Source organism: Rhinatrema bivittatum, chromosome 1 (genome assembly GCF_901001135.1).
Source record: "Rhinatrema bivittatum chromosome 1, aRhiBiv1.1, whole genome shotgun sequence".
Lineage (NCBI taxonomy): Eukaryota > Metazoa > Chordata > Amphibia > Gymnophiona > Rhinatrematidae > Rhinatrema > Rhinatrema bivittatum.
The window spans coordinates 262,753,648-262,770,487 of record NC_042615.1 but is presented as its reverse complement, the minus strand read 5'-3'; the positions used below and the strand labels follow the sequence as shown (position 1 = coordinate 262,770,487).

Genomic DNA, 16,840 nt, shown 5'->3' with positions numbered 1-16,840 from the left:
GAGGGTGGGGGGTTGTAGTTAATTTAATTTTAGCCGGGAAACGAATAAGAATTGACGTATAAACGTATCGGGGGGCCCCCTTGCTGAATGCAACGTATCTGCCCCCGACAAATACAAATCCCGAATGCAACATATGGCGTCCCTCTGCACATCCCTAGCTGTTTTACTCTCCCAATCTAAACACAGCAGGCATCTTGGAATCTCTAGGAAGAGAAGAGGCCGCCTGCAAACTACCAGTTAGTTCTAATTATGCAGTCAAGGGGGTGACATTTTAATTCAATTAAGAGAGTCTTATATATACTGGAAATCCAACAACAATTCAGTTGCTACCTGCTACCAAGCTTTTCTGGACATTCCTACTGCTTGCTTACCACTAGAGATTGCAGCTTTTGTTGAGAGGGGTCCAGATGAAAGGTTTTTGACTAATAAACAACAAATCTTTCTATGCCTTCCACGTTCCACAGTTTTAAACATTCCCAAAAATACACAAATTAATTTTGACCCCTCCAGACCATCCTACTGTGTCATCTAACAGTTCCCATTTGGAACATTTCGCAGTATTTGAGGATTTTTTTTCTCATACCCCTCATCCGTCTTGTATACTACTACCAGCTGTATGCAGTGCTTTTCAGAAACACATAATAGTTGCTGCTGCTTGGAGTTTACAATTTAGTTAAAATAGTCAAAACAGACAAAAACAATTATACAGATTTGAAATATCAATTAGGGAAGCAAGGCCATGCCTAAGAAGAATCAAGGAATGAATTAGCTGAAGGAGAAGAAGTATTAATTGAGTAAAGCTATAGGAAATTATTTTATCTAATTGGTAAATCAATAGAAATAATATTTTGGGATAGAAACAACCTATATCAGACAAACATAGCAAGGGGTAGATGGCAAAGGGGTAGAGTGGAAGGACCTTAAGACAATTGTGTACTATTGAGGCAATACAATTGACCAGTATGCAAATTTATATTAGCTCTTTTCTACACAAGCCACCTAACAAACTTCACAAGAACTATAAGAAGTCAGCATTACAACAGTAAATTAGACAAAACAGTGAAAAAAATAGTAGGGATATGCAAAGACCAACATTTTGTTTCAGTTCAATTATTCATTTTGTAGGTCACGCCGCGCAGGTTACCCCCATGTATCAGTCAGTGCTGCTTGACGTGCCTTGTTTATGGACTTGGCCATAGAAGCAGTCCTGTGTTTTCTCCTTAATGTCTTTGCATCAGTACCCCAGACTGTAAAAAGGTCATGGCTCGTGTTGGCTGTCTCTGAATCCAAAGTCCTCTTTCCTTCCACCCCCACCCCCCTCCTTTGAAGCAGAGAGCGAGTTTGCAGTTGCATCAAAAGCATCAAGCCTTATTGATTATGGGTAGTAACCCCATGCCTTCCGTTAAGGGTGGTAACTGCTGCCCTGTGCAGGTTACCCCCATGCTTATCAGTTCCTCAGACCATAAAAGTCAGGGCCCTCATTGGCTGCTGTCTAAATCCAATTCCCCTTTTCCCCTGCTGTTGAAGCAGAGAGCAATGTTGGAGTTGCATCAAAAGTATCAAGGCTTATTGATTAAGGGCCGGATTTTAAAAAGATTACGCACGTCGCCGGGCCTATTTTTAAAAGGCCCGGCGACGTGCGTAAAGCCCCAGGTCGCGAGTAGGTCCCGGGGCTTGCAAAAAGGAGTGGGGAGGGGCGGGGCATGGGCGGGGTGTGGTGTGGTGGTCTGGGGGCAAGGCAGGGTCAGGCTCCCAGCACAGTGGCCATATTTGTTGCTGTGCTGGGGATCATGCGCCGGCAGTTGTTATTTTATTGTGTTGTTTTAAAATATGTATTTTATGCATGTTTTTATGGGATCCGCACTGGATCAATGTATATTGGGGAGCAGTGGAATATAAATATTTAAATAAATAAATAAACAAATAAATAAATAAAATAAATATGCTGCTGAATATCCCCATATTTGGTGCATCATAGCTGGATAAGTTATATCTGCCTAAGTTAGTCCTGCTCTATGACAGGTCTAACTTATCCAAACTTTGGCACTTATCTAGCTAAGGCCTGGATTTATCAAAATGCACTAAATATTGCATGCGATAGGAAAAGGGGTGTGCTTTATGGTAATAGGCAGATTATTGCAATAATACCTTATGTGAAGTGCTATCTTGGTTCAAATTGTGATAACTTTTTTGCACTTTGCAATAAGTGCCAGAATTGTTATATTTGCTACATACAACCATGCTTAGTAGTTTTAAGATCCTGGAGAGCCAGCCTAGGTATCAGGGCCCTCCTACAACCCCTGGGGGGCGGGAGGGAGGGAGAGAGAGAGAGAGAGAATATAAGAACATAAGAACGTAAGAAATTGCCATGCTGGGCCAGACCAAGGGTCCATCAAGCCCAGCATCCTGTTTTCAACAGAGGCCAAACCAGGCCACAAGAGCCTGGCAATTACCCAAACACTAAGAAAATCCCATACTACTGATGCAATTAATAGCAGTGGCTATTCCCTAAGTCAACTTGATTAATAGCCATTAATGGACTTCTCCTCCAAGAACTTATCCAAACCTTTTTTGAACCCAGCTACACTAACTGCACTAACCACATTCTCTGGCAAAAAATTCCAGAGCTTTATTGTGCATTGAGGGGTAGATTTTTAAAAAAAGCGCGATCGCGTACTTTTGTTGGCGCACCAGGCGCCAACAAAAGTAAGCTGGATTTTATAAGATACGCGCGTAGCCGCGCGTATCTTATAAAATCTTGGATCGGCGCGCGCAAGGCTGCCGATTTTGGGCAGCCGGCGCACGCCGAGCCGCGCAGCCTGCCTCCGTTCCCACCGAGGCCGCTCTGAAATCGGAGCGGCCTCGGAGGGAACTTTCTTTCGCCCTCCCCTCACCTTCCCCTCTCTTCCCCTACCTAACCCACCCACCCCCCGGCCCTATCTAAACCCCCCCTACCTTTATCCATGGATTTACGCCTCCCGGAGGGAGATGTAAATCCATGCACGCCAGCGGCCTGCTGGCGCGCCGAGACGCGACCCGGTTCCGGAGGGCGTGGCTGAAACCACGCCCCCGGGCCCACCCCTGAAACGCCACGTCCCGCCCCCAAAACGCTGCGTCATTCGGCCCCGCCCCCGACACGCCCCCTAAAAAAACCCCCGGGATTTACGCGCATCCCGGGGCTCTGCACGCGCCGGCGGCCTATGCAAAATAGGTGCGCCGGCGCGTGAGGCCCTGCTCGCGTAAATCCGGGCGGATTTACGCGAGCAGGGCTTTTAGAATCCGCCCGTGAGTGAAAAAGAATTTTCTCCGATTAGTCTTAAATGTGCTACTTGCTGACTTCATGGAATCCCCCCAGTCCTTCTATTATTCGAAAGTGTAAATAACGGATTCACATCTACTCGTTCAAGACCTCTCATGATCTTAAAGACCTCTATCATATCCCCCCTCAGCCGTCTCTTCTCCAAGCTGAACAGCCCTAATTTCTTCAGCCTTTCCTCATAGGGGAGCTGTTCCATCCCCTTTATCATTTTGGTTGCCCTTCTCTGTACCTTCTCCATTGCAATTATATCTTTTTTGAGATGCGGTGACCAGAATTGTACACAGAATTCAAGGTGCGTTCTCACCATGGAGCAATATAGAGGAATTATGGCATTTTCCGTTTTATTAACCATTCCCTTCCTAATAATTCCTAACATTCTGTTTGCTTTTTTGACTGCTACAGCACATTGAGCTGACGATTTTAAAGTATTATCCACTATGATGCCTAGATCTTTTTCCTGGGTGGTAGCTCCTAATATGGAATCTAACATTGTGTAACTAAAGCAAGGGTTATTTTTCCCTATATGCAACACCTTGCACTTGTCCACATTAAATTTCATCTGCCATTTGGATGCCCAATCTTCCAGTCTTGCAAGGTCCTTCCAGGTAGAGAGTCTATCAAGCTAGGTTGAGAGAACATTGCACAAATCTCATCTTTGGGTGAGTTTCCTCACTCTGAAGGTCATCAAATCTTCACAAGAGAGCACTGTTCTGTTTGTACATCTCACTTTGAATGTCAAAGTGGCCCCTAACCCCTACATTAATACCTAAACCTCACGTCTAGTTACTAGGTTGGCCTCCCATAGAGATATAAATACCTATCTAGTGTGAGGGCATTAGGGCTAGTCTCTCTCGCCTTCTCTCTCTCTCCTTCTCTCTCTCTCGCTCATTGTAGGAAGACCCTGATAGCTTGCATTAAATCCATGTGATACAGCTTCACAGAACTGTAAGCCCACTCCAATATTCTCCCCTTTTTCTCATTTGCATCGCATGCGTTAATGGCATTTTCGCATGCATTAAAGGCATTTTTTGCATGCGAAAACGCCATATAGCACTTTGATAAATGACCCCCTAAATTAGCTGGTTAAATAGTGCCACTCCATTATGGCCATTGCCCACCCCTGATTTATCCAGCTATCTACTTAGCCAAATAAGTGGCTTATCCAGCTAAGTACCGACTACTGAATGTAGCCAGATATTCAGTGCTGCTGCTTAGCCAGATAAATCACTACTTATCTAGCTAAGTACTTTTGAAAGTGTTTTTTTTTATGAGAACATGATTAAATCAGTCTTTAGATTAAATCTATTGTACACAGGACTATAATTAATAATTATAATAACACTCATACCTTTTTCTTCATTCAGCAAACAGCTCTTCAGGAAAGGGATGAAGTCCATCGGAAACTACTGGAAATTAAGGAACGTGCGTACCCTCTGTATCAATGGATTAGTATTTTCCCACATTCACATCATATTATCTAGTTTTCTAATTATTTTGTTGTTTTCTTGTGGACTTTCTTCAACGTCTACATGTCCTTCTTGAAGTGTTGTTCCTACAATGGGACACAGTACCACAATAATTGCCTTCCACTATGGGTAGGTAGAGTAGGAGAATAACTTCATATGTCATACATGTAATAGTTTTATTAATATAATCCAGTGTGGTGTTAGCTTTCTTTATAACAGTACTACACTACTAATTCATATCTAGTGTATTATCTACTGTTCCCCCCAGATAGTTTTTTGTAACATTACTACCTAGTCATTTGTCCCCTGTTGAGGGCTAAATTTTCAATAGGTCATCCAACAGCAAAGTTGTGAATGTTCTTTTAAGCCTGCATAAAACAAGACAATTTTTAAACACAAGATACCCGCCTAAATTGAATCGGGAAATTGGGTTGTTATGCAACTAAATATACACAAGCACACTTGGACAATACAAAACAGGGATTCAAAGCTAGGCATATTAGCATCATGCCATCTAAGTAATTGTCCTTTTGGAAAATGCAAGGTGCATACTTCCAGAATGCCTCCATTTTATGTAACCAGGTTTGCATTTGTTCTGAAAGTGTTGACAATTTTAGGCGGTTGAAAATCTACTTAAGCACATTCATTCAATCAACAAGTGTAATTTGTTATTTTAAGGGCATAGATAGCAATCAAGCTTGTGAAAATGCACCTTTTGGTATTAATGTATTTGATTCTTTCTAAGCATATACCTTTCATTGTGCCTTGCTGTTCTCCCTCAACATAGGGAAGAGATATGTTCCTATAATGTTTGTCAGTATATCAAAGTATATCGGAACTTATTTTCCCTCCTGCCATCCATAAAAACCTAGAGATGCGTTCCCATGCACATGCAGGTAGATGTTCGTATATAATAAAATCTACCTCTTGTAGGATATAAATTAATGTAGAACACTATTTCAGTTATTTTATCAGTCACTATTAAATCATTTTTCGATTTTTTATGCTTTTTGTTCATTTTGTTTCTTCTAAAAAAAATTCCATATTATAGTGAATTTCCAATCTGTAAATCAAATTTATGTCCCCAAAAATAAATTCTGTTAAATGACTTTTCATATAATGAGAAATGACTGTTTCATTCTGTTCATTACTGACCATTTCTTCTAAATGTTAAGATCTATTTGAATTTAAATCTTGTTCCCCAAGGTACCTGCAACTTTTCTCAATATTGGGGTTCATATTCAGCCACTGTGTGAATGTGTGAGTTGATTAAACATAACTGGCTAACTAGTGGTGAATATTCAGCGGTGCAGACACACTGCTGAGTATGCCCGGCTATCTTAAAATTAGCCGGTTATGTATAAGCGGCTAAAATTAGGACAGCCCTACAGCCCGACCACAGTTAGCCAGATAAGGAAACCATCTGACTCTGAATATTGGACACATGTATGCGCGGATAACTGATTTTATAACATGCGTGCATATATATACACGTATATTATAAAATTGGCATGTCCATGTGCACATCATGGCAAACATGCGCACATGTGCACACTCATTGATCTTAATTTTACTTCAAAATGTTTAACAGAAGTTATTTTTGCACAAGAAATTCCTAAGCTCCTGTTCCTGTCCATTCTTTTAACAGTGTCAGAAAGATTGCTTTCCGAGTTTGCTTCACTGGAAACAGAATTTGAAATTGAGAAATCTTGTCGTGAACAAGCGGAAGTTTATGCAACACAGGTAAGATAAAGTATTGTATCATAATGAGCCTTTGAGAGCCATTTGAAAATAAGGGGTTTGCCTTATTTACCAATCATCCAATTTAAGAAACAATTAATAGTACTAGGCAGACATCTTCCATACTAATTTCAGCAGGCTGCTAATTCCTTCTGTTCTGTTATTACATTTATATCCTGTCTAATCAATCCCTAAGGACAGACCTAAGCTGCTTATGGCAGTTGAAGAAATAAAACATATCCTAAAATAAATTTCAAAAAATATTTAATAAAATAAAATATAAAAATCTATAAATAAATACAAAATAAAAAGTAACATTCAATATATTTAACAAAAATAATGCTAATCAGTTTTCTATCACACAGCTTGGAACTCACTTCCTATTCTCAATAGGAAAGAAGGCCAGCAGTATCATAGCAAATTGCAGATGTCTCTTTGCAAATACTATGTTGACTCTCCCCAGTTAAACCATGTCTATATATATGGTCAATAAATTTGTTTTTAAGGATAGCTTTTACATAGCTTCTACTGTTTTGCCCAATATCATACTCATCGGTTTATAGTTTCCTAGATCATCCCTGGAGCCCTTTCTAAAAATTGTCGATACATTGGTCACCCTCCAATCCTCAGGTATCATGACTGTTTTAAATGATAGGTTGCAGATAACCAGAAACAGGCCTGAAATTTCATATTAGAGTTCTTTCAGAACTTTGGGGTGAAAACCATCTAGTCCTGGTGATTTGTTATTCTTTAGTTTGTCAATCTGATTACATCCTCTAGTTTCATAGTGATTTTATTTAGTCGCTCAGAGTCATCACCATCAAAAAAATGTTTCTGGTGTGGGTATGATCACAATATTCTCAACAGTAAAGAAAGAGACAAATAATTCATTTAGTTTTTCTGCTATTTCCTTGTTCTCCCTAAGCTCCCCTTTTACCCTTTGGTCATTTAGCAGTCCAACTGACTCCCTTACAAGCTTTTAGCTTCAGATGTACTTGAAAACGTTTTTATTACTTGTTTTTACCTCTGTGGCAAGCTTCTTTTCAAATCCTCTCTTAGGCCTAGATTTTCTAACCTACCACAGCATCGTGAATCGCGCAGTACAGGGGGGCGGGCCTGCGAAAGCCGGCAGCGATCGCATCTCTGCGGTGTGATCACTGCCAGCTTTCGCACCCAATAGCGCCATCGTAAAAGGTGGCACTATTGGGCGCGAAATTGGAAGCAAAAAGGCTCCTTACCTTTTCACGGTCCACGCTGTCTTCGTGGCGTCTGCCCCAGTGCCGCCCTGACTCCTCCCCTTCCGGTGGCTACTGATCTAGCCATCACACGCAAAAAGGCCCTTTTCGTGTGCGCTAGCTTTAGAAAATAACCCCCTTAGCCTATGTAATTACTTTTTTACATCTAACTTGCTAGTGCTTATGTTCTTCCCTATTTTCCTCATTTGGCTCTGCTTTCCATTTTCTGGAAGATGCCCTTTTGACTTTAATTGCCTATTTTAGCTCACTATTAAACCACTCTTGCAGTTGTTTGGTTTTACATCTATCTTTTGTAATGCATGGAATATATTTTGTCGGAGCCTCAAGGATGGTAACATTGTCCATGCCTTCTGCAGTTTAGCATTTTGAATTGCTCCTTTTAGTTTTTTTCTAACAAATGTCCTCATTTTATCATTGACTCCTTTTTATTAGTTAAATGTTGCTATAGTAGCTTTCCTTAGTGTGTCTAATTTAATTATATTATGATCAGTGTTGCCAAGCAGATCCATCACCTTTATCTTTTGTACTAGATCCTATATTCCATTGAGAATTAGATCTAATGTAGTTCCTTCTCTGCATGAAACAGTCATTGATGGCATCTAGGAATTTGACTTCCCTTGCATGTCTTGATATGACATTTACCTTATCAATTCATAAGTAACTGAAGTCTCTCATTACCACTGTGTTGCCCATTTTACTAAGCAGTCTAATCTCTGTTAGCATTTTAAAGTATGTTTTCTTATTCTGGCCAGGCAGGTGGTGGTATGTACTAGAGGCAAAATTGTCTAATTTGTTCTATTTTGGCAACCTCGAAAAACAAAGCAAATTTTTCCGAAATTCCAGGAAAATTAATTTTTTGGGGTTAGTGCACACTAACCCGAAATTCAGGGTGGCTGAAAAAAAAGGCCCGAACTGCGGGAAACTGAAATTTCCCACGGCGGACCGATAACAAAGGCCAAACAGAAAGGTTCAGCCAAAGCACATCTCTAGTAGGTACTACTCACTACTATACTCTTCCCATTTACCCTTGGTGTATCTATCCATAAGAATTCCAGAGTGCAGTTTATTTCCTACAAAACTTTTATCCTGCTTGATTCTATTCCATCCTTAATATATAGTGCCACCCCTCTACCAATTTTGTCTGTCCTGCAGATGGTAGAATAGAATGAGCTTGGAATTGAAAATATGAGGATCAGAATATACAGAATCCCTAGATTAACAAATGTCAGGGTTAGCTACTTCTATTCAATGGAAAGGCAAAGTTCTACCTCAGCTAGATAGTAGATAAATTAACTAAATCTCCATTTCTTGGCTAGTCAACTAATTACACATTCCATTTAGCCAAGCAAGCTCATCCCAGCTGAGCATGGACATAAATTGGTAAATTTTCAGTTGCTCGCATAATTCCAGCACTCATGAAATGGCCTTTCCTAATTAAAGATATCCAAATAAATTAAGTTTGAAAATCATGTTGCTATACATCTAAATATATCTGCATAACTTTACCAGTTGTAAAATGGGATATGAAATGTCAACAAATAAGCTGTTTACATGCACATACTGCATTTTGAAAATTGACTTTACACACATAAATTAACAACATAACCCCGAAATGCTCCCCAGAATCCTTTTTTTATGTGGCCACATTTATGAATGTTATGAACTAATACACATTTTATATTGGTTGAAAGTTTGCTTAATGAAATATAGATGAGTTATGCATACAACTCCTAATTTTTACTTGCATAAGTCCTGACAAAAATTTTGAAAATTTACCCCAAAGTTTTTTTTAGAATAAATTCATACAAGTTTGTTTGGTTGGACATGGACAAGATTAGTGACAAGCCAGGATACCTTCAATACTTGCTAATTGTGACTTTCTATACAGGCTCTCCAAATGCTTCCACCCTTGCAAGAAAACCAACAAGTAGTCCAAACATGAGCTTTGGGAAGCAACTATGCTTGCCTTTATTTTCTCAAAGGCTGAGTTTAGTCTTCCCTTATACAGAGTATAATAGAAATCCACATTTCTATTTCTCATTATGGTAGACTCCAAACACTAATCCTTCAGTAAACATGAAGGGATACCTCACAACCTCCTAACCCTGAAACTCTGACAAAGGGTCAAATTCAGAGTCACGCTATTATTTTCTTTGCATCATTCGTGTCACACAGTAATAACCTTTCCAGCACGTTTTAGAATCTCTTAAATAAATTCTGTCCCTTCACATCTGCTACATGCATGTTAAGCGATATGCAACCATTGACAGCAGCTCAGCAGCAGCTCCTTCTCCACCTCCCTCTACTGCTGCAGCTATTCTGAACCACAATGTTCTTTTTTTTCTCCATGGCTGGGCCCATTAGAAGTGGCTAGAATGCACTACTTACTGTTCACACAGATAGATTGGAATGAAATGCTCTTGAAATCCAAAACATTTATGATACCCATCATACGTCGGCACTGAAATTGCACGAATCTCCTGTGTCTTGTATCATTCATCGTGCCCAAAGTATAATCATTGGTCAAATGTGATAATAGTGCTTGACAAGCATATTAGTTGCGCTTAAAACATGAAGTCCTTCAACTGGCTCCGCTTCTTATATTGTACTTATCTTAAATACTGTTTAATTGTTTCATAACATCCAGGATGGAATCACCAAGATATACATGGATGGTGTTAGCAAAGACCCCGACACTGCAGTGTTTCGAAATAAAGTCTTGTTAAGTTTCTCAAGATGTATTAGTCTGCTTGATTTTCTTACCATTGATGTGAACCTTGGGTCATGAACGATACCATTGAAAACCCCTGTAGAGAGACATGAAATTTAACATGGGCAAGTCCAAAGTGATGCATATGGGAAAAATAACCCTAGCTGTAGTTACATAATGTTAGGTTCTATCTTAGGAGCTACCACCCAGGAAAGAGATCAAGGCGTCATAGTGGATAATACATTGAAAATGTTGGCTTAGTGTGCTGAGCAAACAGAATGTTAGGAAATATTAGGAAGGGAATGGCAAATAAAATGGAAGATGTCATAATGCCTCTGTATTGCTCCATGGTGACCCCGCACCTTGAATACTGTGTGCAATTCTGGTCATCGCATCTCAAAAAGTATACAGCTGCACTGGAGAAAGTGCAGAGAAGGGTGACCAAAATGATAAGGGGCATGGAATGGCTGCCCTATGACTGAAGGAGAAGAGACAACTGAAGGGGGATATAATAGAAGTCTACAAAAATTTTAAAGGACTTGAACAAGTTAATGTAAATCGGTTATTTACTCTTTCAGATAATAGAAGGACCAGGGGGCACTCCATGAAGTTAGCAAGTAGCTCATTTAAAACAAATTAAAGAAAATTCTTTTTCACTCAGTGCAAGGTTAAGCTCTAGAATTCATTCCCAGAGGAAATGTTTACAGCAGTTAGTGTAACTGGGTTAAAAAAGGTTTGGATAAGTTCCTAGAGGAAAAATCCATAAACTGCTATCACGGGAATTAATAAGCAATAGTAGCTTGAGATCTATCTAATGTTTGGGTACTTGCCAGGTACTTGTGACTTAGATTGGCCACTGTTGGAAACAGGATGCTGGGCTTGATGGATCCTTGGTCTGACACAGTATGGCATTTCTTATGTTCTTATGTTATGTTCTAAGCCATTTGAAGGTCTTCATGTTTTAAGTCCCACAAAAAATACTTTAAAAATTGCTTTTTTGAACAAAATGTGAAATTGCCTGTCAAGCACTATTATCATATTTGACCAATGATTATACTTTGGGCATGACAAAAGTTACAAGACACGGGAGATTCGCGTAATTTCAGTGCCGAAGTATGATGGTCATTTTTTACATCATAAATGTTTTGGATATCAAGAGCATTTCACTCCAGTTTATTTGAGTGAGATTTATTTTGATTTGTAGTAGCCTCTATTCTTTCACACATCAGATTCCATTTTTATTGCTACTTACTGTTCAGTCAGAGTCACTATTTAGTCATCCTTTCTGACTCCCTATTGACAGTCTAGCCCTCAGTGTGGAATGACTGACCCTGCCTTTGCATTTGTGCTAGCAGCCAGTCATACTTGAGGCAATCTTTCCTTGGGCTGCTCTGCTGCTCCTCCATTCCAGGTAGTGGAGCAGTAGTCAGGATTCTGTGTGTAGAGGTCAAAAATCAACAGCTGAACCTGGGATGACTTACTATTTAGTATGGCTGTAGTACTGGTGAGCTTCCCTGAATGTGGGCCCCCTCATGTGCTGCTGTTCATGACATGAATGGGGAAAGATGTAAAAAGAGACCAAACTGAGAGGGGAGGATCACCTTGCTGGTGGCTAAAAAAAATCAGTAAGTACTGCTTGGAGAAATGTTTTAAAACTTAAAAGTATTGGGGAGAAGTAAAACTATTGGGGTATATTATTTAGTGTGCTTTTGTGTATGTATTGATTAGCTAGTCAGAGGGTAGGCAAAAACCAGAGCCCGTAATTAAAAACTCACATGAGTTAAAAGATTCCAATTTATCCCTGACAACTGAAAAGCAGAATGATAATACAAGAAAAAACACACTTTGAAATGTTTGTATGCTAATGCCAGAAGCCTAAGAAGTAAGATGGGAGAATTAGAATGTATAGCAGTGAAGGATGACATAGACTTAATTGGCATCTCAGAGACATGGTGGAAGGAGGACAACCAATGGGACAGTGCTATACTGGGATACAAATTATATCGCAATGACAGAGAGGAGCACCAGGGAGGAGGTGTGGCGCTTTATGTCCGGGATAGCATAGAGTCCAATAGGATAAAGCTCCTACATGAGACTAAATGTACAATCGAATCTTTACGGGGAAGAGAATAGTGATAGAAATATACTACCGTCCACGTGGCCAAAATGGTGAGATGTATAATGAAATGCTAAGAGAAATTAGGGAAGCTAACCAAATTGGTAGTGCAGTAATATTGGGCGAATTCAATTATCCCAATATTGACTGGGTAAGTGAAACATCAGGGCAGGCTAGAGAGGGAAAGTTCCTGGATGGAATAAATGACAGTTTTATGGATCAATTGGTTCAGGAACGGTCGAGAGAGGGAGCAAGTTTAGATCTAATTCTCAGTGGAGCACAGGATTTGGTGAGAGAGGTAACGGTGGTGGGGCCGCTTGGCAATAGTGATCATAATATGATCAAATTTGAATTAAGGACTGGAAAGGGGTCAGTATGAAAATCCACGGCTCTAGCGGTAAACTTTCAAAAGGGAAACTTTGATAAAATGAGAAAAATAGTTAAAAACAACCTGAAAGGTGCAGCTACAAAGGTAAAAAGTGTGCAACAAGTGTGGACATTGCTAAAAAATACCATCCTAGAAGTATAGTCCAGATGTATTCCACACATTAAGAAAGGTGGAAGGAAGGCAAAACTATTACTGGCATGGTTAAAAGGTGAGGCAAAATAGGCTATTTTAGCCAAAAGATCTTCATTCAAAAATTGGAAGAAGGATCCTTTAGAAGAAAATAGGATTTTATTTATTTAGATTTTTATATTCTGCTTTTTGCAGCACTTCAAAGTGGATTAGATTCAGCTACTGTAGATATCTCCCTATCCCCAAGATGGCTTACAGTCTAAGGCTGTGTGGAATGATGAAGCCTGCACTAAAGGGGATGGGGTGGTGAATGAGAGGGCGGGCGGGTGATAGCCCGCAGCTGATCGCACCATAGTGGTGCAATTTCGCCAGCCGCGGTGCAACCGGCTGCAGGCTATCGTGGGCATAGCGCTACCATAAAAGTGGTGCTATTTCCCGTGCTACTGCCAGCAATAATGTTTTAAACATTAGTGTCACCACAAACTCCTCCCCTCCCCCTAATTTTACTGTTACTGTCGCGAAAAGGCCCTTTTTTGCATGCATTAGGGCCCTAACGCTCGCGATAAGTCCTTAGAAAATAACCCCCTAATGGGCCGATACAGTACAGTGTGCTCCGATGGAGCACTCTGTTAGCCGGCATTTGGACGCGTGTTTTGGAAATGCTAGCTTTACCCCTTATTCAGTAAGGGGTAATAGCGCGTCCAAAACGCGCGTCCAACCCCCCCGAACCTAATAGCGCCCGCAACATGCAAATGCATGTTGATGGCCCTATTAGGGATTCCTGTGTGATTCAGAAAGCAAAATGTGCAGCCAAGCCACACATTTTACTTTCAGAAATTAGCGCCTACCCAAAGGGAGGCGCTAATTTCTCCAGGCTCTGGGAAAGTGCACAGAAAAGCAGTAAAAACTGCTTTTCTGTGCACCCTCTGACTTAATATCATGGCGATATTAAGTTGGAGGGCTCGAAAGTTTAAAATAGTAAAAAATTAAAAAAAAAATTTTAAATGGGCCCGCGGCTGTCGGGTCGAAAACCGGACGCTCAATTTTGCCGGTGTCCGGTTTCCGAGCCTATGGCTGTCAGCGGGCTCGAGAACGAGCTGTCTGCAGCATTTACTGCTTTGAGATGCACAAAAAAGCTAAGAGATTCTATGGCAACATTTATAATTACCTTTGCTGTTTGAATTGATCGCCTCTGTCTGGTAACCTACCACGGCAATATTGTTAACTGACCACAGCACCATATTTACTGACACTATGCTTCAGAGATCATCTGATGCCTCTCATATACACTCTATTTGAATAATCAAGAATTTTTAATTGATGAAGTTGAGCCCCTGACTCAGCCCCATTGTAAGAGGGCGAAACTCGGCCTGAGTCGGGCTATTTTAAAGATATTTATTTCTACAATAAAGAATCCAAAATTTGAACATTTAGCTTCTAATTCTTAACTTGTTGCCAGAAAAGGAAAGGAACTCGTTGCCAAGTCAGTTTGCATAGACCAAAGGAGGTGCTTAAATATCTCAAGGTAATGATGTAATCAGTAGGGGATGGCCCAGGAGTTCCGCCATTGGCCCTTTAAATAGAGAACAGATGGCGCGCACACACGCCTAGGAAGGCTCGGGGTCAGAGCGTGGATCGGTGGCATCCCAGCCGCCATTTGGAGCAGAAAGGACCAGGAAAGGTGTGGTGACAGTGACTGGCGAGAGCTGCGAGTTCACCTGGAGTGAAGGGCCAGGAATGACAGGATGTGAGTTGGGTCGACTGCAGCTGCCCGCGGCCGACAATCGTAACACTGCCCTATGAGGAAAGGCTAAAGATGTTCGGGCTGTTCAGTTTGGAGAAGAGATGACTGAGGAGGGATATAATAGAAGTCTACAAAATCATGAAAGGACTTGAACAAGTTAATGTAAATTGGTTATTTACTCTCTCAGATAATAGAAGGACCAGGGGGCACTCCATGAAGTTAGCAGATAGCTCATTTAAAACAAATCAAAGAAAATTCTTTTTCACTCAGCGCATAGTTAAACTCTGGAATTCATTGCCAGGAGATGTGGTTTCAGCAGTTAGTGTTGCTGGGTTTAAAAAAGGTTTAGATAAGTTCCTAGAAGATAAATCCATAAACTGCTATGATGGTAATTAATAAGCAATAGTAGCTTGGGATTTGTCTAATGTTTGGGTACTTGCCAGGTACTAGTGACTTTGATTGGCCACTGTTAGAAAAAGAATACTGGGCTTGATGGACCCTTGGTCTGACCTAGTATGGCATATCTTATGTTCTTATGTTCAAATGTAGGCATATCCAAGCTCCCATCCTCATACTCACATCCAGGCTCCTATTCTCCCATTCTCACACCCAGGCTCCCATTCTCACACGCACACACCGGGGCTCACCGCCAAACCCCTTCTTCGCCACCATGGAGATGGGCTCCCGTGGCGGCCTTGCTTCAGCGGGTCTTCTTTGCTGCCCCGCAGCCTCTTCTGCTGCTGCCGCCACCGTCGGCGAGTTGAATTCTGCCCCTGGCCCAACAGCCTGTCCTGCTGCCGTTGCCCTCCCAGGTGTGCTGCCCTGTGCAAATGCAAGGTGTTCACTCCCGGTCGCGCCGGGCCTCAATATACATTTGTGATTATTTCTTATTTCACAGACATTAATTGGAAATTCTTGCCCAAGCTTCCAAAAGCACCTTAAAACAAATTTTAGACTTGGATATAACAATTCGATTCTCTTGGACAAAATATTAACAAAATATGGTTTCTAAATCAAATACTTGTCTCTTACATTTTAGATGAAAAATGAAAACAAGAAGCTGAAACGGGTCAGCATGCAAATTTTACCCATGTTAAACACGGTACCTGAGGACATTCTGCTTCTGCTGCAGGAAAGCGAAGTGCCTGCTGAGCCAGGCCCTGATCCTGAATGCGAGCAGTATCCTAGAGGTGAGCAGGACAGACAGATGAAGAGACACTTCTGCAATGAGAAAGGACAGTGTAACGTGGCAGTCCTGAATACGAGCTGTTAACTGGAGAGACCCAGGCTTGGAATTTACCTCCAACACATCTGATTTGGACTTTTGAGCAAGTAGTAAAAAGAGGTCAATATTCAAAAGCCATTTAGATGGTAACAAAGCAACTGTAATATTCAGCCCCTAATCCGGCTAGATTTTAGCTAGATAAGTAGCACTGGGACAGTAAAAAAACACAAAAGAAATGCAGAGCCCTGTGGCCTGATTTCCTTCCTCCCCACCACCAAATTTCACATCCTGGTAGCCCTTGCACCTACCACCCCACATCCCCTCCTACATCTCATACATGTCCCATGGTACGCTGCTGACCCCCACCAACCCCCTTCCCCGGATTACCGCCAGGCCCTCCCCACCCCTGCCATCTAAACATTCTCCCCGCCAAACCCTAGCCCTCAGACCCTCCCCCCTTTCCCAGGAACCATAAAAATTGCTGCCAGGAGCAGGGTCCAAACTAACCCACTCCCGGCGAGCTCCAAGCAGTTTTTGGCAAAGCTGCGCCGGAAGTGTAACCCACACACACAGTTTATGTTTCCGGTGCTGGAAGGGATGGAAGCTTAAAGTGCTGCTGGAGCTCACCAGGAGCAGATAAGTTCGGAGTAGGGGTGTGCATCCGTTTTCCACGTATTTGTAATCCGCAACTTATTTTTTGCAATCTGAAAAATACGTGGGGAGGCGAAACGCATCGCGACTCCCCAC

At 41.3% G+C, this 16,840-nt stretch overlaps 1 protein-coding gene across 3 annotated transcripts in view; it reads left to right on the top strand.

Moving 5' to 3' along the window:
* Positions 1–16,840, top strand: part of LOC115087291 (shootin-1-like) — a 76,890-nt gene that overhangs the window by 9,333 nt on the left and 50,717 nt on the right. For 2 of the 3 annotated variants that reach the window (XM_029594304.1, XM_029594293.1), the window contains exons 3-5: positions 4,684–4,741; positions 6,434–6,528; positions 15,908–16,058. In XM_029594304.1, the coding sequence (XP_029450164.1) occupies positions 4,684–4,741; positions 6,434–6,528; positions 15,908–16,058 (304 nt within the window). Of the gene's footprint in view, positions 1–4,683; positions 4,742–4,798; positions 4,915–6,433; positions 6,529–15,907; positions 16,059–16,840 lie in introns of those variants that run through there. The other variant, XM_029594312.1, reaches the window with a different exon arrangement.